Source organism: Mobula hypostoma, chromosome 11, assembly GCF_963921235.1.
Source record: "Mobula hypostoma chromosome 11, sMobHyp1.1, whole genome shotgun sequence".
NCBI classification, from domain to species: domain Eukaryota; kingdom Metazoa; phylum Chordata; class Chondrichthyes; order Myliobatiformes; family Myliobatidae; genus Mobula; species Mobula hypostoma.
Genome location: NC_086107.1, coordinates 43,042,732 through 43,067,457, shown reverse-complemented (window position 1 = coordinate 43,067,457; position 24,726 = coordinate 43,042,732). Strand labels below are relative to the sequence as shown.

The following is a 24,726-nucleotide window of genomic DNA, read 5'->3' as shown; positions in this document are numbered from 1 at the left end:
GTAGTGAAGCATCACTGCCATTGGGTTTCACCTTGTAGGAAGTAATGTCTTGCAAACCCTGCCAGAGTTGTCGTGCATCCCATGTCACCTCCAACTTCATTCGAAATTTTCCCTCCGAAATTGATATTCAGACCAGAGCTATCCTTCTGAGAAACTGAACAAATTTGTGAAAATCATGCTTTAGGGAGAGGAAATGTGAGGTAGTTGGGCAATCTTGCACATCTTTCTGGAGGTCCATACACAAAGCATTCCCTCTTCAGAAAGTAAAGGGATATTGCCTGCATTCAAGAAGTGTGCTTGCATTCCCTATGAACAGCAATGTCCTTATGAAAGGAGGAAAGAAAATTATGAAAAGTGCAGATTACAATGCAGTTCATTATTTCAGCACATCTTAAAAGATTTCCAGAATACTATGAGTCAGTGAAAGGAAGCATTATAGTCTACAATTTAAATCTGCATCAAATTTTTAATACCACAAAGGTTGTTTATTCAATCCAATACCACTCAGTTAATTAAAACGTATGTTGAATCATTTTCTTCCTTCACACAACAAGCAATTACTAAGAAACAGGTCACGGTCCCTGAATCTACGGAGTTGAAAACTACAATGTTGACAACCGAACATCTGACCTTTCGAAACTATTCATTGTGTAATTTCTACCAACAAAAGCACAGCATTTGATTTGAAATGTTGCTTGGATTTCAGTATTCCCTAGCCTAACATAAATATTATTTATTAGTATTTACAAATTTATGAGTAAAATTATTTTGAAGTGAGATTTAATGCTTTTGATATATAAGCATAATGAAAAAAAGCTTAGACAGTGCAGGCTTGCCAATCAATTCTTGTTGTAAGTCATTTTTATTGTTCAAGTGTGGAACTTTTTCTCTCAATTTTGAGTGCTGTATTTTAAACGAATTATGAATTTCAATGCAAATATTTATATTTTATTTTTTAACACTATAGCAAAGTCCAGCTCTTTTGATCCATGATATTGTGCTGACATTTTAAGATACAAGATTTTTTAAATGTTATTTCCAGCACACAATTGAAAAGGAGATTGTAATAATTGTTTCTCCAGACCTGATGCAGTACAATAAAAAGAAATATAAATAAGATAAAAACCAATAAAATAAAAAAATACAATAAATATAAATACATAAGATAGCTTAAATATATAGATTGATTGTACCTCCATAAAGTGACACCAAGCACAGGCATATCTGTACATAAGGTGACTCTGACAGGAAATGACAATGTAGGGATGGTGGGGGTGTTGAGGTGTGGGTTAGTGGGTGGAGGTGTTGATCAGCCTTACTGCTTGGGGAAAGTAACTGTTTTTGAGTCTGTGGTCTTAGCGTGGATGCTCTGTAGGCTCCTCGCTGATGGGAGTGGGGCAAGCAGTCCATCAGCAGGGTGGGATCCTTCATGATGTAACTGGCCCATTTCTCTATGTGTGTGTCCTGAATGCAGGTAGGCTGGTGTCACTGATGCATTGGGCAGATTTGACTACCAGTTATAGAGGCTTTCTGTCCACCACAATGCAGTTTCCATACCATGCAGAGGTGCAGCATGTTAGGATTCTCTCCACTGTGCATCTGTAGAAAGATGTGAGTATAGATGTGCATTGTCCAGCTCTCCTCAACCTCCTCAGTGTCTGAAACTCTTCACAGTTTCCACAGCTGTGCCACAGATGTAAAGAGGGGAGCGAGTGGTGTGAGTTCTCCTGAAGTCAATAACTATCTCCTTTGTCATGTTGACATTGAGCAAGAGGCTATTTTCCTGGCATCAGGCCTCGAGCACTCCAACCTCCTCGCTGTGGGCCGTCTCGTCATTGTTGGTGATGAGCCCCACTGCTATTGCGTCATCCGTGAACTTGACAATGTTTCGCCATGCAATCATGTGTAAGCAGACTCTACAACAACGGGCTCAGCACACAGCCCTGGGTCACCCGTGTTGAGGATGCTGGGGAGGAGGGAATGGTTGTGCATCCTGACCATCTGAGATCTGTTCGTTAGGAAGTCCAACACCAGTTGCACATGGTGTATTTAGACCAAGGAGCAGGAGTTTGTTCACCAAGGTCTGTGGGACAATACTGTTGAATGTCAAACTGGGATCCAGAAACAGCATTCTGACATTAGTGCCCTTGTCTTCTAAGTGTCGCGGGGCCTGGTGCATGGCAGATGCTATGGCGTCTGTTGTAGAGCGGTTCTGTCAGTAACTTATTGATTCGAACTCTCTGTCAGTACGCATATTGGTAAGCGTCCAGCGTGGCAGGAGAGAGATCTTAATACGCCAGCCATTCAAAGCACTTCGTGATGATTGGTGTCAGTGCCACTGGGCAGTAGTTGTTTAGTTCTGAAGGTGTGGAGATCATTGGGCTGATTTGAGGCCTGGATGAGTGAAGTGTTGAAGATGTCCATGAAGATGTCAGTAAACTGGTGTACACATTCGCTGAGTACTTCACTGGGGATGTTTATTTATTTATTGAGATACAGTGCAGAATAGGCCCTTCCAGCCCTTTGAACCACGCTGCCCAGCAATCCCCAATTTAACCCGGGCCGAGTCATGGGACAATTTACAATAATCAATTAACCTACCAACTGGTATGTCATTGAACTGTGGGAGGAAACCGGAGAACCCGGAGGAAACCCACACGATTACAGTGAGAATGTACAAGTCTCTTACAGGCATTGGCAGGAACTGAACACAGATCACCTGTACTATATAGAATTGTGCTAACCACTACACTACCATGCCACCCCAAATGTTTTCTGGCCTGATCACCTTATGAGGGTTGACTCTCTGCAGAGTCCTTCTCAAGTCTACTGCTGTTACAGACAGTGGCTGCTCACCTGGGTGGGGTAGCATTCATAGCTGGTGCTGCATTGCACGCCTCAGAGTGTCCCAAGGAATTGTTTAGAGTGCCAGGAAGGGAAGGGTCGCAGTTACAATCAACACTGTTCTTTCTTGTGTAGTCAGTAATGCCCTTGATGCCCAATCACATACATTAGGTATCGTTATTGCACAGATGTTCCTCAAGTGTTTGAGCATGGACAGCCTTTGCCCTCATGGTGCCTAAAATGAGATCTCTCTTGGCTGTTCTGACAGCTGTTCCGTCTCCAGACTTGAAGGCAGTGTCCCGGCCTTTTAGTAGGAAGTGCAGCTCTGCATTCAGCCAAGGCTTCTGGTTGGACCATGAGATGATCTTTCTTAGGGTACCAACATCGCCTACACACTTACAGATGTAGCTGGCAAGAGGTGACACATATTCCACGAGGTCTGTACCTTCTCTGTTCGTGTGGACTTCCTTGAACATCTGCCAGTTAGTCCATTCAAAACAGTAATGATCATCTTGACTGGTTTTCCTGATTTCAGCAGCTGTCAGTATGCTAGATTAAAATTATTCTAGATGTGGTCAGAGAGACCAAGTCTAGTTTGTTCCTCTAGTGAACATAGTGATGTGTTGGAGGAATTTGGATAAAATATCCTGCAGGTTAGCATGATTGCATTCTCCTGCAATTATCAAGAAGCTTGTTTTGCAGAGAGCTGATGACGCTGTAATACTCTCATCCTTGGGGTTGATACTTGGGAGGATGTAGACAGTGGTAAAAAAAACATCGCCATAGATTTCTTGAGCGGGTAATGTGGCTGGCATTTATTTGTGAGATGTTCAATGGCACCCCCCCCCCCCAGAACAGTCTCTGCTAACATTGAGTTTGTGCACCAACCCTTGCACACACAGATTCGACCTCCTTTGGATTTCCCTGACAAGGAGTTTCTACCTGCGCAGCACAGAGTCGTCCTGTCAAGTTGAAATGCTGAGTCAGCCATCTTGTTGTTAAGCCACGTTTCAATGAAAACCAGTATGCAGCTACTCCAAGCAGCTCCTAATCTACTCTAAGATCAGTCCAACCCCTCCCTTCCACATAAATCTCTATTAATCATTCATCCATGTGCCAAAGAGTCTCTTAAATGTCCCAAATGTATCTGCCTCTACCACCAACCCTAGCTGCATGTTCCATACACAACTGTATAATAAAACCTACCTTTAATATTCCCACTATACTTTTCTCCAATCATTTTAAAGTTATGTCCTCTTGTTTTAGCCCTTTCCACTCTGGTAAAACGTTGCTGGTTGTCCACACATTTTAATGCAAATACTTTCCAATAGGAAAGTAAATATTGATGTTACCTCTCAGAAATGATCCTATGTAGCTTAAGTGTGTTTCAGGATATATATATCAAGAGCCAGATTTACCGGTGGCATCCACACCAGATCACCAGATCACCGGAAGAAGAGGAAGCAAAGGAGCAGAGACGGTTAGAGAGGGAATTCCAGAGTTTAGGTTTTGGCAGCTGAACCCATGACTGTCAGTGTTGGAACCCTTAAAATCAACGATAGACAATCAACTCGAACTGAAGAGGAGAAAAGTGTTTGAAACGTTATAGAGATAGAAAAGGATTACACGGATGGAGTAGGGGTGTGTATGAGAGGATTTCAATACAGGCATAACATTTTTGAAAAAGGTTTTTCCAGATTGGAAGCTAATGTAAGTCAGCAAACACAAATGTGAAACTGCAACTCAACTGCATTAACTTCGATTGACAAAAGTGAATAAGCTATCCCATGCAAAGCACACAGCATTAATCTGGCATGCATGGATAACCACTGCCATGACCAGATTTCCCGTATGTGAATTCCTTATTGCCCATTCGTTTTGTCGGAGTCTATCACCAATCATATACTATAACAGAAATAGAACAATAAAAAAACATCTGATCAGCTCATTAAAGCCTGCCACTCTGGCCAGTTCCCCAATCTTTGCTCCTGAATTTAGGACAGATAAAAGAAACTTCTTCAGGCCCAGAGCAGTAAGTCTCTACACCAGGGAGCCATGGAGAAACTGTTGCCAAGGATATTCGAGACAGTGGCAAGAGAGTCTAAGGACATGGGCTTAGTGTAGGAAATTGGAGCCAAGGTAAAAGATCGGAATGTTGTGTCATTGAAGGTAGGAGCAAGTGCAGGACGAAGAATAGCAGACTCATTATCACATTCAGCGAATTATCTCCAAAAGTAACTTTTTCTTTAAATGTAAATGTGATATTTGTTGTGGATACCATATTTTGATAACTTTGTTCATTATCCAAGAAGCGAATCAATATGATCTTTCTTTATTCATTTATATAACCTTACTTGTTTTCCTACTTTGTTTCTTTGATTTTTTCCAAAAGAATTGTTAATGTGATTTTGGGAACTGCAAATCGGTAAGGGGTTAAATTATAAAATTATTTAGCAAAAACCTGGAGTAGCATAACCCAGCTCCACTTTAATGATGATGTGTAATCTAGCCAGCATCTTCTATTTGAATAGATCTCCCAACAAATTATTTTAACTTATAATCTTTTGAATGTCATATTCCATTAAAATGCTTTGCACTGAGTAACACTTAAATTTGTAGGTAGTGATGCTTCCTAAATGCTTGAATTTCTGCTGTTCAATGTCAACACAGGACATCAACACCCAGAAAGTACAATATGGTCATTTTTGCTCTATTTTGCTAAACTTAGGGGCAGAGAAGTAAAAAGAAGGATAAGCTACTGGAGGATGCTGATAAAATTTGTGAGTAGATAAACTGTGGCAAATTTAATTTAGCACAAACAAATGCAAGGTATTAAATGTTAAAAGGAAGTCAGAGACAAATGCTGTATATTGAGCTAATGATACTGAGAAACAGAAAGAAATCTAAGAATTATAATGGGCAATATTCTTGCCACAAACAGTCACTGCAAAGCATTTGTGAAAAAATGCCAAGCAAAATGGTAAGCTAAATGCTTCATTGGTTCTGTAACAAGCGAGGCTTTATTCTGAACTTGTGGAGATGGTTAGACTTCGGCTCCAGTCTTGAACTGCAAGCCCTGGAGACAGAATATCAGACAGTCAGGTTAAAGGTACAGGCTGGACTATCTCAGAACCAATGGTCCGAGAATATGATAAATAAAGCAAGCATAGTGTAAGGGTAAATAAAGGCCTCCAGCTTAAGTTAAATAACAACTGCAGCATAAAGTCATCAAATGACGACTGTTACTATCAAGCTGAGGATCAACTTTAATACAGTAAGTAGTGCAGAAGGGCATGAAAAGGAGCAGCAGACGGCACGCCTAAAACTGATGGGACGTCAGCTAAACAGCACACAATCGGTAGAGCTAAGCAGCCTCACAACCAGTAGATCAGATGGAAACTCTGAAGTCATGGTGAGTAGTGAGGGTGGCCAATTATATTGCAACAGGAGGAAGAGACTCTGCTAACAACCCAAAAAATCAAAAGCTGCTGGGACAACAATGTGAGTGCTAGGGAAAACTCTGGAGAATTCACAACCACATTCGACAAATAACGCAAGCAGCTGAATCATCCTGACAACCTCCTGAGGCCCCCACCATCACAGTACCAGCATCCAGACAATTAAATTTATAGAACATAGAACAATACAGCACAGGAACAGGCCCACAATGTTGCATCGCACCAGTTTAATTAGTAATCAAATAGCTATCTAAACTAATCTCTTCTGCCTACATAATGTCTATATCCTTCCATTTCCCTCCATTTCATATGCCTATGTCAACTTTATTAAAAGTCATTAACGTTTCTACATCTACTATCACCCCAAGCAGCTTATTCCTGGCACCCATCTCTCTGTGTAAAAAAATCTTGCCCCTCCCATCTCCCCCTCTCACCTCCAGATGTGACCTAACTAGAGTTTTATAAAATTGCAGCATAATTTCTTTACTTCTGGACTCAATCCCTCGATTAATAAAGGCAAGCATGCCATTTGCCTTCGTAACCACCCTATCAACCTGTGTAGCTACTTTTGGGGAGCTATGAACTTAGATCCCAAGATCCCTCTGCTCAACAGCACTGTTAAGGATCTTGCCCTAACAGTGTACTGCCTCTTTACATTTGACCTACCAAGGTGTAACACTTCACATTTGGCTGGTTTGAACTCCATTTGCCATTTCTTTGCCCATATAGCAACTGATCTATATCGTATTCTTTGCCAGTCTTTTATGCTATCCACAACTCCACCAATATTTTATCACCAGCAAATTTACTAGTCTACCCATCTACATTTTCTTCCAGGTCATTTAAATACATGACAAACAGCAGAGGTCCCAGTACTGATCATTGCACAACACCACTAATCACATACCTCCAGCAGTCCTCTGAGCCTATGCCTTGTGACTGGAGAGGACATGAAGATATTGGTCAAAGCCCCAGAAATCTCTTCTCTTTCCTCTCTCAGTAACCTGGGTATATCCCATCAGGCCCTGGGGACTTATGCATCTTAATGGTCTCTAAAAGACCCAACACTACCTCCGCCTTAACTTTGAAATTCTTGAGCATGTCAACATGCTTGGCACTGACTGGTAGATCCCCACTTCCTTCTTCTTGGTAAAAGCTGATGTAAGGTACACATTAAGAATCTCACCCACATCCTCCATATCCAAGCAAATGTTCCCCTCTTTATCCTTGACTGGCTTTACTTATCCTCTTGCTCCTGATTAGGAAATCTAGGAGGAGACATGAAATGTCCTTCTCAAGTAGGATTAAAGAGAATCCCAAGACATTTTACACATGTATGTCTTGGGATTCTCTTTAATCCTACTTGACAAGGACATTTCATGTCTCCTCCTGGTTTTCCTAATTTCCTTCTTGAGCTCTTTTCTGTCTTCTTTCTAATTCTCAAGGGTTTATTTCATTCTAGCTTCCTAAGCTTTAATACTTTTTCTTTTTCTTCTTAACTAAATTCATCTCCTCTCTCAGTCTCCAAGGTTCTCTTACCTTACCATCTTTGTCCTTCCTTCCAACTGAAATACACTTGTCCTGTACTCTGTGCCATTTGTCTTTAAGCTCCCTCTACTTATCAGTTGTGGACTTGTCCATGAACAGCTGTTCCCAATTAACCATATAACCATATAACAATTACAGCACGGAAACAGACCATCTCGGCCCTTCTAGTCCGTGCCGAACTCTTATCCTATCCTAGTCCCACCGACCTGCACTCAGCCCATAACCCTCCATTCCTTTCCTGTCCATATATCTATCCAATTTAACTTTAAACGACAACATAGAACCTGCCTCAACTACTTCTGCTGGAAGCTCATTCCACACAGCTACCACTCTCTGAGTAAAGAAGTTCCCCCTCATGTTACCCCTAAACTTTTGTCCTCTAATTCTCAACCCATGCCCTCTTGTTTGAATCTTCCCCACTCTCAATGGAAAAAGCCTATCCACATCAACTCTATCAATCCCCCTCATAATTTTAAATGCCTCTATCAAGTCCTCCCTCAACCTTCTAAGCTCCAAAGAATAAAGACCTAACTTGTTCAACCTTTCTCTGTAACTTAGGAGATGAAACCGAGGCAAATCTCCCCGTTCCTGCCTCAAACCCTCATAATTTGTGCTGTTGAAATTTAATACTCTCCTGCAAGTTCCATACATACCCTTATCTATAGCTATCTTAATAGTTAAGAAGTTGTGGTCACTGTTCCCTAACTGAAAGGCTGGTCATTTGGCCAGGCTCATTACCCAATACCAGGTTCAGTACGCCTCTCATCTTGTTGGACTATTTACATTTTGAATTAAAAATTCCTCCTGAATGTATCTAACAAATTCTGCCCCATCTATACCTCTTGTACTGAGGTGGTCCCAGTTTACATTAGGGTAGTTGAAGACCCCCATGATAACAACCCGATTATTTTTACACCTTTCCTTAATCTTCCTGCATTCTCTTGCTCAATGTGCCGGTGGCTTTTGGGGGGGGGGGGTCTGTAGCACAAACCCATCAAATGATGGCACCCTTCTCATTTTTGAGTTCAGCCCATATAGACGCAAGTGGATGAGGCCTCCATTAAGTTCCCTATGAATGCAGTTCTGATATTGTCCCTGATTAGTAGTGCAATTCCCTTAGCTCTTTTACCTGCCTCTCTATCTCTTCTAACACATCAAAACCTTTAGACATTAAGCACCCATTCCTGTCCCTTTCTCAACCAAGTCTCTATAATGGCCAAAGCATTATAGTATCATGTACTGATCCGTGCTCTAAGCTCAACGCCTACACATAATACTCCTAGCATTAAAATATACACACTTCAAACTATCCGTCCCGTCATATCCATTACTTTGCTCCGACCTGTTTTTACTTGGCCCTGACATCTACCTTCCTGGCTGTCCGTCCACTTTCTGACCCGGTGCACTGGCTCCCATCCCTTTGCTAAACTAGTTTAAACTCTCTCAAGTAGCACTAGTGAAACTCCCAGCCAGGATATTGGTAACCCATGTGTTCACATTAGTTCATTCCATGTGTTTTCAAGAACAAAGCTAAGAGCACTGTCTATGGGGACAGATAAAATTCCATGGTATATGTGAAGATCTACAAGCACTTGTCATTTCCAATAGAAAGATTGCAGGTTTAAAAGTTGCTGATAATCCAATAAAATCTAATGAAATGTACTCACTGGTCCCTGGAATATTCTGACAACCTATAAATTCCAAACCTATAAACTTGATACAGGAAATGACAAGGATTTCTGATGCACAGCAACACTGCTTCTTTGAGAAAGTACTGCATCCACATCAACATGGCAAGGGATTCACACATACTGTTACGTTTGCTCTAGGAGACTTTGGAAACATCACCCCAGGTCCACCTGATGTTATGCCAGAGTTAAGAATAGTATCTCTATCAAGAATATTGTATCAGGTATTTTCAAAAGACATTCTTTTCTTCAGCACTAACTGAGCTTAATTAGGACCTCAATGCCAGGATCAATAATGTTAGTTTGTGCATCATGTCAGAGATCTTTCAGGGCTTTGTGGAGACAGTGATAATAGTATCTCTCCTGTGCTTTAGGGTGCCTGCTGTAGGTAAGCCAATTCTCAGAATATCACACAGGAGTTAAGAAATCATTGCTGCTTGGTAGACCATGTATTCTGTGTTGAACTTTACACCTTAGTTACCAGGCAGCCATAACCACTATACGTTTATTGTGTTGCTTCTTACTTAATTTAGAGCCATAATGTGCATGATTCTACTTAAATACCTATCTCGATGAGTTAAAGAGAAGTTATATACAACTACTAGAGTTGGCATTTTTACTTGAAAAATATCTACTAATTTTGTCAAATCATATTAGAGGCAATAAATAGGGCTTTCCAAATATTCTATAACTTTGAGACTAGACTTCTATAATCTGGCCAGTGTTGAAATGTGGTAGGAGCCAGCTCTACGGCTGTTGTAATCGGTGGCAAAAATACACTTATCCCACTCCAGCTTTAGTCTCTGTATCACAGGGTAATGTAAAACTTTGTTCTATTAATATACTTCACTGTAAAAAGCTATAAAACGTACACTGCTCTAAATTTATGAACTGCCTGCCTCATTGGTGACGTTAGCAGCTCAATGACATCACAAACTAGTGCATTAATTTTTTTTTGTAGCTGAATAATCTTCAAACTGAAAAACTTGTATATCACATGCTATATGTGAAATCATGGCCTTATGCACTGGAGAATTTGCTTGACCCCTTTTAAATATGACCATTGATTATTCCCTGTTTTGTAAATCAATAAAGTACTGCTTTACTAGCAAAGGTTACCTCACCTCAGCAGCAAGGAAGAAGGTCACAGACAATCACCAGGCAGCTTTAGACTGCTTTAGTTATGTTTTTTTTGTTGTTTTGCGTCGGCTACACATTCAGGGGACCAGCTTTCACCCAGAGAGCACACAATATGGTGAAAATAAAAACAGATCACCCAAATGTTCAAAAGGCAGATTGCTCATTTTGATTTGGGACAAACTGGATTCCCTCTGCGCATTCTGAGACAAGTATTTACCAGTCTCTTCTAAACAATCCAGGAATTTTGAGCAGCATCACTTTTTTGAATACCTATGACCACGGAGATGAAATTTGCAAAGTGGTACAAAGAAGTACTAGTTGAAATGTAAATGGAAGAGAGGAAATAACAAAAGTGAAGGACTGTGGTAACGTAATGCAAAGAGATCAAATAACAATGATGTAATCTGTGTGGCTAAATACAGCTCCATCCAATGCCGTTATTTAAATTTGTTGACAATGCCAGTGTCGTTGGTCAGATCAATGGAAGTGACGAATCAGCATACAGGAGGGAGATTGAAAATCTGGCTTAGTGGTGCCACAACAACAATCTCTTCTTCAATGTCAGCAAGACCAAGGAGGTGACTATTGACTTCAAGAGAAAGAAAACCGGAGGACCACGAGCCAGTCCTCGTCGGGGGATCAGAAGTGGAGAGGTCAGCAACCTTAAGTTTTCCAGTGTTATTGTATCGGAGGACCTGTCCTGGGCCCAACATGTAAGTGCAATTATGAAGAAAGCTTGGCAGTGCCTCTACTTCATTGGAAGTTTGCAAAGATTCGGCATGACATCCAAAACTTTGACAAGCTTCTGTAGAAGTGCGGTGGCTGCATCACAATGCTCTTGAACAGAAAATCCTACAAAATGTAGTGGATATAGCCCAGCCCATCACGGGTAAAGCCCTCCCTACCAGAAGCACATCTACAAGAAGCATTGTCACGGGAAAGCAGCATCCATCATCAGGGACCCCCACCACCCAGGCCATGCTCTCTTCTTGCTGCTGCCATCAGGAAGAGGGTACAGGAGCCTTAGGACTCATAGCACCAAGATCAAGAACAGTTATTGCCCCTCAGCCACCAGGCACATGAACCAGAGGGGAGAACTTCACTTGCCCCATCACCAAAATGTTCCCACAACCTATGGGCTCATTTTCAAGGACTCTTCCTCTCATGTTCTCAGTATTTATTGTTTCTTTATTGACTGTTACTGCTTCCTCTTTTGTTTGTATATGCACAGCTGTCCACCCTGTTGCATGTGGTCTTTCATTGATTCTATTACGGTTATTGGATTTACTGTGTATGCCCACAAGAAAATGAATCTCAGGATTGTATATGGTGACATACACTTTGATAATAAATATATTTTGACTTTGACCCAAGAAGTAAGAGGATGAAATAAAGAACAAAAGATAGGTCTAGAGAAGAAGTAAAAACAGCTTTTGAAACAGATGTGAAATTGAAACGGAGGATACTGGATATACAAAAGGAAATAAAAAGTGCTTGTTATCTGAAAATGAAAGGCTATAATGTAGACACTACAGCTACTATAGAAGTGATGCAAATGCTGTAATCTGGATTAAAAGGAAACAAACTGCTGGAGGAATCCAGCGGATAAGGCAGCATCAGTGAAGGCGGAGTGATGGACAGCATTTGGGACAATACCCTGCAACAGAACAGGCTACAACATACCTAGTTAGTAGAGGAGGTGGTGTAAAATTACAGTGGGAGATACTGGAACAGTGCAGAGGGCCAATGCTGGATGATAGCATTTAATTTTCCCTCTGTAGAGGAGACCCCATAATGAAATTATGTATATTGAAAGAAGTAAATCACTCCACTGTTTTAAGACAGCATTCAAGATCCTCAAAGATGGGAATGAAAGAGTTGCAGATGAGAGAAAGTAATTTGATAATCACCAGTAACACATAGTGATCAAATTCAACACTAAGATATGTATGTCTCTGACTTCCCTTAAAATGATAAACCGGGCCTTAGAAGCAATATGGTACTGATACATCAGGAAAACTCAGCCTCCACCTGCATATATCACATTGTGGATAGTAGCTCCATGGAAATTCTTCACTTACTGCTATTCAAACCCAAATCAAACAAAAACTAGTTCCGGATGCCATTCATGTTACCCTTTGCCTGAGGTTAAGACTCAGTCATCCAAGCAGTGACAGATCCGAGTCTGTTTGTGAAAATATTCCAAATGTCACAAGGGGGCTTGTAGCAAACTTTCCACAGAGAAACAATTTCCCACTTGTAGTGAGAATTGAACTAGAATCTGATGATGCTGGAAATATACAGCTACACAAATAGTCTGTAAAGATAGAAATAGAATTAAAGTTTCTAGGTAATGATTTCTCATCAGAACAGAACAAGAACTAAGTATGTAGTTTAGTATTTTAAGCAACACACATCAAAGTTGCTGGTGAACGCAGCAGGCCAGGCAGCATCTCTAGGAAGAGGTACAGTCGACGTTTCAGGCCGAGACCCTTCGTCAGGACTAACTGAAGGAAGAGTTAGTAAGAGATTTGAAAGTTGGAGGGGGAGGGGGAGATCCAAAATGATAGGAGAAGACAGGAGGGGGAGGGATGGAGCCAACAACTGGACAGGTGATTGGCAAAAGGGATATGAGAGGATCATGGGACAGGAGGCCCAGGGAGAAAGACAAGCGGTGGGGGGGGGGGGAACAGAGGATGGGCAAGGGGTATAGTCAGAGGGACAGAGGGAGAAAAAGGAGAGTGAGAGAAAGAATGTGTGTATAAAAATAAATAATGGATGGGGTACGAGGGGGAGATAGGGCATTAACGGAAGTTAGAGAAGTCAGTGTTCATGCCATCAGATTGGAGGCTACCCAGACGGAATATAAGGTGTTTTTCCTCCAACCTGAGTGTGGCTTCATCTTTACAGTAGAGGAGGCCGTGGATAGATATGTCAGAATGGGAATGGGATGTGGAATTAAAATGTGTGGACAGTTTAGTATTTTCATGGTTTGAAGTAACTCTTCAATTGTTTTTATTTTTATCTTGATCACAGGAAGTCAATGGATGTAATACAGTACTAATATTGAAAGCCTGTTAAAGACTACACTCTAATTGGCAAATCTTCTCTTCCTTATGTTAATGACCTGGAAGAGGGAACAAGAAGTTTTCAAGTTTGCCAGTGATGCAAAAATAAGTGGAAAATTGGATATTATCATGAGGATATTGTAATTATGCAACTGAATTATAGATAGTTTAAATGATTAAGTGGCATAGCAAATGGAGTTTAAAGAGGATAGATGTGAGGTCATGCACTTTGCTAAGCATCAAAAGGTAAATTATTATCAAAATGGAAATAGATGGCAAAGGACTAAAGTTCAGAGAATTCTAAATGTAGTACATGAACCACAAAAGTTAGAAAGCAAGTCGAAAATGTAATTAGCATTTTGGCCTACATTGCATAAGAATTGCTATTAAAGAATAGGAAGTTTTATTACAATTGTGCAAGGTATTGGAGAAGCAACACCTGGAATACTGTGTACAGTTTCAGTCACTTTATCTCAAAAAGGATAAAGCAGTATCAGCGGCAGTATAAAGAAGCTTCACAATGTTTTTCCTGGAATGAGAGGGTTTCCTTATCAAAAGATGCTAGATAGTTAGGACCGGTGACTTGATTCAAGTATATAATATCCTAATGGTGTCTGACAGAGTAGGAGTTGAAATACAGTTTTTCAACAGTGGGAGAGTCGCAAACTGAAGTACATGCAGCAAAATAGGACAGCAGTCGTTTAAAATGGAAGTGTGTAAAGATTTATTCTCACAAAGAATTGTGAATTTTTACCTCAGTGGTGATGGAGACTGGGCAATTAGATATATTTAAGGTTAAGATAGATAAATATTTAAAAGGTCAAGGAATTGAGTATTATAGAGAATGGGCACCGACAAGGAGTGAAGCCAGCATAGATCAGCCATGATCATATTGAATAGCGGGGCAGGCTTACTTGTGCTCTTGTTTTCTACTCTTATGTTCATAGGGATTGTCCACAACCAGCCCAGCCTGCCTAATTAAAAGGCAGAAGTTGAAGTCAGTTTCAAGAGTCACTTGCATTTTCACCAACTTTCTTCACAGGACCATCCCACATTGAGAATAAAACTCACTCTTCCAAGCTCAAATTCCCACTACACAAATTACTTCCCTGCGTTCTCCTCTCTTCACACCACAAACAGGTGATGGAAGATCCTGAGGGTTCATGAGGCTTTTCCCTTTAAGTTATAAAAATAATTTAATATTAAATGTTATTATTACGTTTCTTCACATATGAATTAAAAATGTAATATTAGACTTAATATAACTTTGTAATTCAGAAATTCAATGCAACACATTGAGGAAATGCACAAAGGTTCCTAGTTGCAAAGTTTTGAAGGCCACTTCGACAAAAATAGACTTTTAGTGAACCAACGCAAAATGAATTCATTTCAGAATTATTGTGAGTCAACCTATGTAAACATATTTCTCTGGCATAAACAGTCCAATGTGAACTGAAACAATCAAACATTACTTAGGTTTGCTGCATCTTTTGATAAGACTTTTAAGGTTTAGATGCATGAAGATAATAAGTGTTTTTGCCATTCAAAGAAGTGCAAAGTAGAGAACAAAGGAAATCTCCACACTTCAACGGCTTCTCTGAAATGTTTGAATTGTTTGAATGGAAATTGTCACTTCATTAACCTACCTGGCTCATTTTTAACCACATTTTTCTCCAGTATTATGTGGAGCTAGTTCTGTAGGAAGTGTACACTTGTATTGTTCAAAAAAAAATCTGCTATTGTTTATCTGCAGGTTTATCCCATCAGCTTGCAGTTGTTGGGCTGCCATTGTGGCTATATTCTTATATTAATAAGTAAGAATTTTTTTCCCAAATCTGCAAATGAACATGTTCCAGTGTAAATACTGTGATAGGAATGCTGGAAATTCTGATTGACAAAAGTAAGAAGCTTCCCAGAGCCATGCAATGACTCCTAAATTCCTTCAAAATAGTTGGTGTCCGTACCACAGCAGCTGGATCTAGACGATGCTGGAATCTCCAGTGATATATCCAGTGAGGTATCAGATTTTCTCGGTTTCTATCTCATAGAAAAAAATTTTCATGTAATGGAATTTGTAAATAGTGTGTTTCTCAAAAATTAATTGACCTTTCTCCACCCCCCCCACCCCGGGCCATTAACAACAAATTACAACCAGGCTAATGCGCTGCCAATATTTAAAATGTGAAGAAACAGAGAAAGACTCATTGGTGTTTACCTCCATCAGCCTGATCCCATGTAAATCAAACACTATTCTGACTTGAAAATATATCTTTCGATGTCCTTTAATTCAGATTGTCCCACTCTTCATGGGAGCACCGTAGAAGTACATTCACGGTATTGTCTCACCATTACAGCCTCACGTGCATTTGAAAATAGATGATGCATGTAGGGTTATTCATCTCCTGTGAATGAACAGGAGTCACTAAGCTTAATTTGGAGGGTCAAATATGATTAATCGTATTGGCATTGATCCTGAGATGCATCCTAGGGACATCAGATGGACTGGGACTCATCACCAGTGATATAACCTGGGGTCATCAGGTGTTTCAGCTCTTTCAACATCAGACACCCGTGCCTAGGCAACCCAGCCAGGTTAATCAGCCCTTGCTTGTGCCCCAGCAGCTGTGGTCCGCGGGTCACCCCTCTTGATCTATAGCCATCTGGAGCTCGCTCAGAAGCCTCTGCAATGGTCCTGGTGGCTCTTTTCTTTTCAGCCCCCGTAATGTCAAGGAGAGAGTACATTCTGCAGAGTGAGCAGCCAGCAAAACCTCTACACCTCACCTTTATAGCCTCGCACTGTACCCTCCAACCCTGTCTCTGGCACTGCTCTACCAGCTCCTGGAATCTGGCTTTCTTACATTCAAACACCTCTAAAACATTTAAACCACTATTTTATGAAGAAATCTAAATATTTATAGATAAACTAATTTGAACTAAATCATATTCGGTAATCTTATACTCACTGTAGTAAATTACAATTTAAGTATAACTACAATTTTTACAGATGTGTAAATCACATTGAAATGGAATTTTCCAGAAAAATGCAGTCCAAAAGAAACTTTCTTCACGAATCTACATCTTAGCTTAATCAGCTATGTGGTTAAATATTATTGATATCAGAAGAGTAACAATAAAGTCATTTGATAATTATATCAATAAGGAATGAGTGCCAGATGAGAATAATAACAATTAGATGCAGGGAACCTAATGAATGGATAGAAAGAAAAAATATATATACTTATCATCAAAAAAATGGAGAAACAAGAAAAGCAAGTAAGCTGATGTATAAGTGCTCAAGGAACACAGGCAGAATTTTTTTGTTTGATTTTGTTCTAATCACACAGTTGTCACTTGACTGTATTGATGTAACAGGAAAGCCTTTGTTCTTGAATTAATTTGCAGTGTTTTGGCACAGACCTTCACATTGTCTTCCACACTTCTCTCTTTTTCTGTTCTGTGAATTTAACCTGACAGTGTAGTATCCACGATACCAACTTCCAAAAGCAAATATTTTAGTAACAGTTTAGATTTAAAGTATGGCAGGTTACCTATTTGAATTCCATTGAATATTGAAACATGGTGAAACACCTTTCCATCATCATTTACCAAACAAGCTGCCCCTGCAGAGAAATTCCTTGACTTCAGTGATTGGTTAAGTGACAAGAGACTCAAGCAAATAGACTGAAGTTATTAACCTGTATTATAATGTGTGCAATCCTCCTACTTTTTCAAAAGAAAATCCATGTTCCTTTTTGAATACTTAATCTGGCCAGTGCAAATCAGGTGATCTGAACCATTTATTATTTTGATTACCAGCTATATTGCTTCATTATTTATTAATTACAACAGTCATGGAGTGAGGAACGGGAGCAGCGATCAAACTTTACCTTTCAGCAGTAAACCTGCCTGTTTGTATTAATTATTTAGTAGACTTTCCACATTTGTTATCCTTCATTTCTTCGGTAATTCTCTTTTCTATTTCAGTTAGTCTTGCAGCAGTTTAAACAAAAAATCATTTATTCATCAGCATTGGAATCATCCAAGTCAACATTTTTAAATTATGAAACTACACTTGAAAATACCCAAGTTTCCTGAGAATATGAATCTAACATGCAACATTTCTTCCATGCCAATATTTTCAGTGGTGCTTCTCATTGACAAAAAATAGTTGCTGCTTGTACATATTCTGTAATTTATATCCAGATCTCCCTTGAATTCTGTACATATTTTTCCAAGATCTCCCTCCCATTTAGATAAACCACTTTCTTCTAGCTTTGTATTGTCAATATACTTTTCAATATCAGCATTAAAAAGAGGGATTCCATCAAACTAAACCACTCCAATTTATACCAGGCTGAACATTGTGCAAACCTAATGCACTCGTGACAAATTATTCGGAAGTCAAATTTCATGTTGCTCCTGTTGCAGGTTTTACTTTAAATTATGTCATTATCACCATGATCTTATTTGCATTATAGGAATTCAAGGTATAATTTTAAAATGCATTGAAATAAATAGCATTCATAATCAATTATGAATTCAAATTCTTAGTTTATTTTCTAAAATCTTAATTCATGATTAATTTTGAGTTGATTGGCATTACCTGTTGTATTTCTCCTGAAGCACTGTGAGTGTAACCACTGCTTTCATTTATCAGTGATCTGATATGACAGTTCACCCTCACTGCAGTACTGTGGATGTGTTGCCATCTGTTTATTTCCAGCTTGTAGAAAATCTTGGACAGTTCTGTGGTGATTGCCCATGCTCTTTTTAGCAGTGTCTGCAAGCTGTCAGGTAAATCTTGTTGAGATGTTATGACAAGCTCGTTGTGTCCTTCACCATCCCCACTGATGGGCTTGGATTGGAGTACATACATGCATTCACACTCTGCCATCAATCTCAAGTCTCCCATCCAACGCTGCACTGAATCTATTTGTAGCAGATGCATGCTAGAGGAAGGAAACCATAAAGTGGAATTAACATTGTGATTTCTTGATCTTCCAACACATCCTCTCCTCAATCCTTTTGACTGACCCAGATAGTGTATGAATGAACTTGCACAGGTAGGTTTTTGTTTGCATGTTATTGCCATGGCCTTGAATTTCCTTTCTAGTCTTGTCAATGCCCAATGTCAGCAAACCCAAATTATTAGATTATTAGATTATGAGGACACGCAGTCCCCTTTTATTGTCATTTAGTAATGCATGCATTAAGAAATGATACAATGTTTTTCCAGAATGATATCACGAAAACATATGACAAACCGACTTAAAAACAAACAAAAACCACATAATTATATCATATAGTTACAACAGTGCAAAGCAGAACCGTAATTTGATAAGAACAGACGATGCTGATTGTTGACTACAGCAGGAAGAAACTGGGGGTCCAAGAGCAAATCCTCATTAGCAGATCAGAGTTGGAGAGGGTCAGTAACTTTAAATTCCTTGGCATTGTCATATCAGAGGATCTATCCTGAGACTAGCATGCCAATGCCAAAGCTCTTCCCACCATTGAGCACATCTACAAGGCGCACTGCTTCAAAGAAGTAACATCCATCATCAAGGAACCCCACCATCCGGGCCACGCTCCCTTCTCACTGCTGCCATTGGGAAGGAGGTACAGAAACCTTAGGACCCACACTACCAGGTTCAGGAACAGTTACTACCCTTCAACTGCCAGGCTCCTGAACCAGTGTGGATAACTTCACTCACCTCAACTCTGAACTGATTTGTATAAAATAAATGCAAAGAAAAAATGCAAACAGCTTTTTTTTGAAAATTCTTTATAAATAATATATTACCTGCAACAACAAAAGCTTACATACAGTTTAAGTTGTTCCCTTTTTGTGGTGGTTGAAAGGCATTACAGGAATATAATTCTCTTTATTAAATACTTGTAAAGTACAGTCCTAACATTCTATGCTGAACTAAATGTGAAGATATGCAAAAAAGCAGAATCTTCATAATGTAAATATGTTGAGGAAAGTTTCCACTTTGGAGTTCCCTGTTCCTGGCACATCTTTTCAAGTTGTTGGGCAAAATGACAAAATCCATTAAATACACTGTTATTTTATTTGATATTTTAAGGCCAATTTTTCATTTGTGTGCTTTAATTCTAAAGACGAGGACAATTGTGAAAAGTCTTATTGCCTACTCCGCATGAAATATAATTAACCTATGTTTTCCTTGCATGGGAGATTTATAATGTAGTTTAAATCAAACTCAGCCTCACAGTGCACAGTTAATATTTTGTATGTTGTACTTCAAAGGAATTTGACATGCTCCTAGTGGAGTAGATGCTTCCAGAATATTCAAAGGTTAATGGGCAGTAAAATTCAAACACTGTTGCTAAAAGCAGATGCTGCTTAGAGAATAAACATATTGAAAACTAAGATTTATGAGAAGCCCACACGTTTCATTTGGCCAATTCTTAACAGCAAACGTGATTGAGTGTACACCAGAGACGGAAGTATCAAATATTTTAACATGTTTCTGAAGTTCTACCAAGAAACTCTGCTTTGACTGACTGTGAGTTCACTAATTAAAGACGTCAGCTAGAGAAATTGCTGCAAATTGCATTACCAAGATTGCATTACCATCTACCTTGTGAAAAAACACATCAAACACAAACCCTAAGGCTAATTCTGTCCCATACATTGCATTATTATCTGAAAGTCTTCTGCCTGCTGTGTCTCATGAGATAGAAGCAGTAGTTTTAAATGTTTAATGTGGATAAACCCCGTAATTGGTGCATGTATGATGACAACACTACCCACTTCTTATAAAATGGCAACAAGGGAAAAATCAATATGTCAAATAAAAGCAACATAATAAACAAGGCAAAAAATTCAGCAATTATAGAATCTCAGCTCCATGCTCTGCCTCCAGATTCTTTACAGTTACTCGACTCCACCTGTAAAAATGTTACTGCATTACCAAGTCATGATAAGCTTTCATTATGGAGAGTTCATAAAACATTGTATGAAATTGCAACCTGTTTCTGCTTCAGACAATCCTTAAGCAGGTATCAATGTGGTTATGTATTACTTACACAAAATATATATTTACAATGAATACATTCCTGAGTCTACCTTATTATAATGCAATGAAATAGTGCAATAGATTGCGAATCATCTTCATTCTTTATTTGAATAGACTGGTGAAGAACTGACCGCTCTACTGTCCAGGTGCCAAACCAAAAAGATGCACAATCTGATACATTTCCACAACAGCATCTTGCATCCTGTTCAATAGTTCATACTTATGGTTATACATCTGTGATTGCTGAAATAGAATGAAAGATTGCTCTTCATTTAAAGAATAAATCATTAAAAAACAATCTTAAAATCAACTCTCTGACAAAATAGAATCACCTCTATAATTGATGATATGATGATATTAAAAGCATTTTCCTAATTTTTCAACTCTGAGTGAAAAGAAGTCTCTTGCTGGCAGACCTCAGTTATCCTCTTGAAGCGACTATATGTTCAGTCTTCCTACGGCACTGGATGAAGGAAGCTCAAACATTTTTTTTCAAAACAATCATTGCATTCTAATAGGGGAAACGATGCTTACTCTATTAATGGTTCTTATTTTCTGCAAATGTTAAAAAGACAAAATTAATGATGTCGCTCTCAGACAGTTCAGTCCTTTCTACTGCCCTCTCTAATTGCAAATTCAGAGCTCTCAGTCTGATCCTCTGATATTCCTCATTTCCAAGCACCAGCTGCCTTGATTGATTAGAGCAGTGTTACATTTACAACACCAGCGGTCAGTGCTTCTGTCAATAAGTTATTCTAATTGCAAATGCTCACTTTCAGCAATTCACACCTCCTCTTGAGGATTCCTATTTTATAATCCAATCCTCAAAGATTGTTCATTTATTGAATGAAAAAGAAAAACGAAGCTAATTCTAAGTATGGGAAATTGTTTCAGGCAAAACGTTTTTACTCAGTGTTCCCGGGTCTTTTTTTTCCTCTTCGCAAGTGCAGCTTCTGGAAGGGAGGAAACGCAGAGTGTAGCTGAAGTCCCTGTCTTGGCGGTGAACCCGAAGGAGTGATGTTTAAATGTAGTGAGAGGGAAGGGGTGAGGCAGGGAAATCCAGAGAGCAGGAAAATGGAAATTTAGTGAGTGGTCACGGATGGCCTACAGAGATTAACAGTTCAGAAAATCCATTAATAGTCTTGCAGCACATCCGTCAAGACAGGAAAACAGAAAGCCAACCTAAAATATTACCTTATTTGTGAGCTACAGAACTTGTTGCTTCGTCTTCAGACTCTGAAAAAAAAATTACATGCCCTAAGGCACAACAACTTTCAAGGTGACTCTAGGAAGAGAGGTTTAAAGATCAGCTTTATTTGTACAGTACATCAAAACGTACCGTGAGTTACAATGGACCTCAACAGCAACTCTTTCAATCTCATCTACGGAAACAGCTCATTTCTACCTTTGATGTCTCTCTTTTTCCGTTTCAGGGTGGGTAGTGTTCTATTGAAGCCCCTGACCTGGAGTTACACTCACACTTGGGTTCTTTGCGGTGGTAGGACTCGCTCGCGGGGGCTCATGACCAGCGGCTTTTTGAAATCCTAGGGATGCAGCCTAGAAGACAATCGCACCTTGAGGGTTCCAAGGTCCTGCGGCTCTGTGGACAGGCCGATACTATGCTGGTGCCACCGAGTAAAGAGTTGAGGGAGAAAGTGGAACATTGGGAACAGAGGATCAGCTCTGTACTCAGCGAATCGCGCGCTCTTTCTCTCTCTCTTTTGTTGGTGGAGGAGAGTTTGTTGCCAATTCTCCAGTCGGAGAATTCAGAAAAAATAGCGATACGATAGACTTTATCATCGCAAATCAACAAGTTGTTTTGTTATGTCTCCCCTCTCTCTGGGAAAGGGGACACTTCTTGTTCCCATTATTAGAGAGAGAGGGTGAGCCTGTGATATGTTGAACTGTTGAAAAAACAGTTAGTTTTTGTTGTACTGCAGATCACGGTGTTTATTGGGAGCTTTGCTCTTGCAGGCTTGGTGGGTGGAAAGTTTTGATTTTTTTTTTGCAGAAGTGCGTGGGGGTGGGGTAGAGTCATTGCTTTGCTGCTGTTTGTCCATGGGAGGGGGAGTAGGGGAGCTTTGGGATTCTAATTTTAACTGTCACTCATTCTTTGGGGAACTCTTCTGTTTATGTGGATATCTGCGAAGAACTTCAGGATGTATACTGCATACATTTCTCTGACACTAGATGGAACTATTGAAATGCATGATTTGTGTCAAATCAAATCAGCGAGGATTGTGCTGGGCAGCCCGTAAGTGTTGCCGCGCTTTTGGCGTCAACATAGCGTGCCCAGCACTCACTAACCCTAACCTGCACATCTTTGGAATGTGGGAGGAAGCCTACAAGATCACAGGGACACCATCCAAACCCTTTAGAGACAGTGGTAGGAATAAAACCCTAGCACTGTAAACAAATTGTGTAACAACTATGCTACACTGCCACACCAAACTTTTAAGTTATGAAGAAATTTGATGGGAGAGGCATTGAGTAGATGTAGGGAAGTTGTAAGGGAGACCAAGACTAAGAACTATATACATATTCACCAAGAATTGGAAGTGGACTTAAATACAAATACCTAACACTGAGATTGATCCACCATTCCCACCCAAAAGATAAAGACATACTAATTTATGCCATGTTTGCATCAGGAGGAGAGCAGTGTTATTATAAGGAGGCTTCTGCCACCTTAATATATATCATTCTAAAGACTGTCAGCCTTTAAAAGGCCACTTTCCACAATAGCTAGTCACATATTGCAGACTGGAGGAAGGAACACTTGAGACAAGTTGCATAGAAGTGATCAAGGAGAAGCTATATAAAGCAGGCAAGTGAGAAGGAAACAGGAGGGTTTGTCGATGGGAGCTAAAAAGCCTGAAGATGCTGCAAGCCTGAAACAAAAATAGAAAATACTGAAAGTACTCAGCAAGTCAAGCAGCATTTATGGAGAGAGAAACAGAAACATTATTTCAGGTTAAGGATCTATTTTCAGTACTGGAAAATGAGAGACTCATATGATTCATGATATAAAGAGGACAAGAGGTAACGAGGACAGGGTGAAATGTCCGTGATATCATGCTGAACAACACATCCTGGTAAATATCAATTTAATAGTAAGTAGTTATAAACAGGAGCTAAAAAAAAACAACAGAAAACAGAAGACATAGTTACATGTGCAAAGAAAGAAGAAAATTATTTGGTTACTAAAATTGTAATATTCAACGTTGTTGTTCCTCTTTCTCCACAGATATGAGTGCTTTCAGCATTATTTGATCTATTGATAGAATTAGTTGACGGGTGAGTGATGTCATCAAAATCTCAACAGCCAATTATTGTTCTGTAAATTGTTTTCTACCACAATAAAATAAATAAATACCAATTGGTGAATAAACACTGGACAGGATATGAGACAAAAGGAAAAACAAGTTTGCAATTCTGACCCAAGGCCTTTGACCCAAAACATTATACTGCTCATTCCTCAGGTACTGATTCTCCTGCAATTGTTTCCAGTAAAAAAAAAGTTTTCATTTCATCAGGAAAACTGTTTTTCCATGAACATGACACAAAGAACAGTACAACACAGCAACAGGTCCTTTGGCGCACAAAGTGCCGATTTAATATTCCCACTTGCTGTGCATGGTCTATGTTGCTCCATTCCCTGCCTGTTCATGTGCCTGTCTAAACATCCCTTGTCGTACAGCATCTCACAATCCTTTCCCTTCACCAAAGTACACATCAAATTTGTGTTCAGCATAACATCTGGAAGCCAGACGATCTACAGTTAAGCACGTCTTTCACATTCTTCCCTTTACACTTGCTTAGAAATCAGAGTTAGATTGTCACTTTATAATTTTTTCAAGTTAAGCACATTTAGAATGTCACCAAATACTCTCGCAAGCTTCTACATATGCATTGTTGAAAGTACGCTGGATGGTTG

At 39.6% G+C, this 24,726-nt stretch overlaps 1 protein-coding gene across 2 annotated transcripts in view; it reads right to left on the bottom strand.

Annotated features, from left to right (window-relative positions):
* The window catches only part of LOC134354273 (protein inscuteable homolog), a 433,993-nt gene that overhangs the window by 224,053 nt on the left and 185,214 nt on the right, over positions 1-24,726 (bottom strand). For both annotated transcript variants that reach the window (XM_063063187.1, XM_063063188.1), the window contains exon 3: positions 18,350-18,695. In XM_063063187.1, coding sequence (XP_062919257.1) covers positions 18,350-18,695 — 346 coding nt within the window. The remainder of the gene's footprint in view (positions 1-18,349; positions 18,696-24,726) is intronic.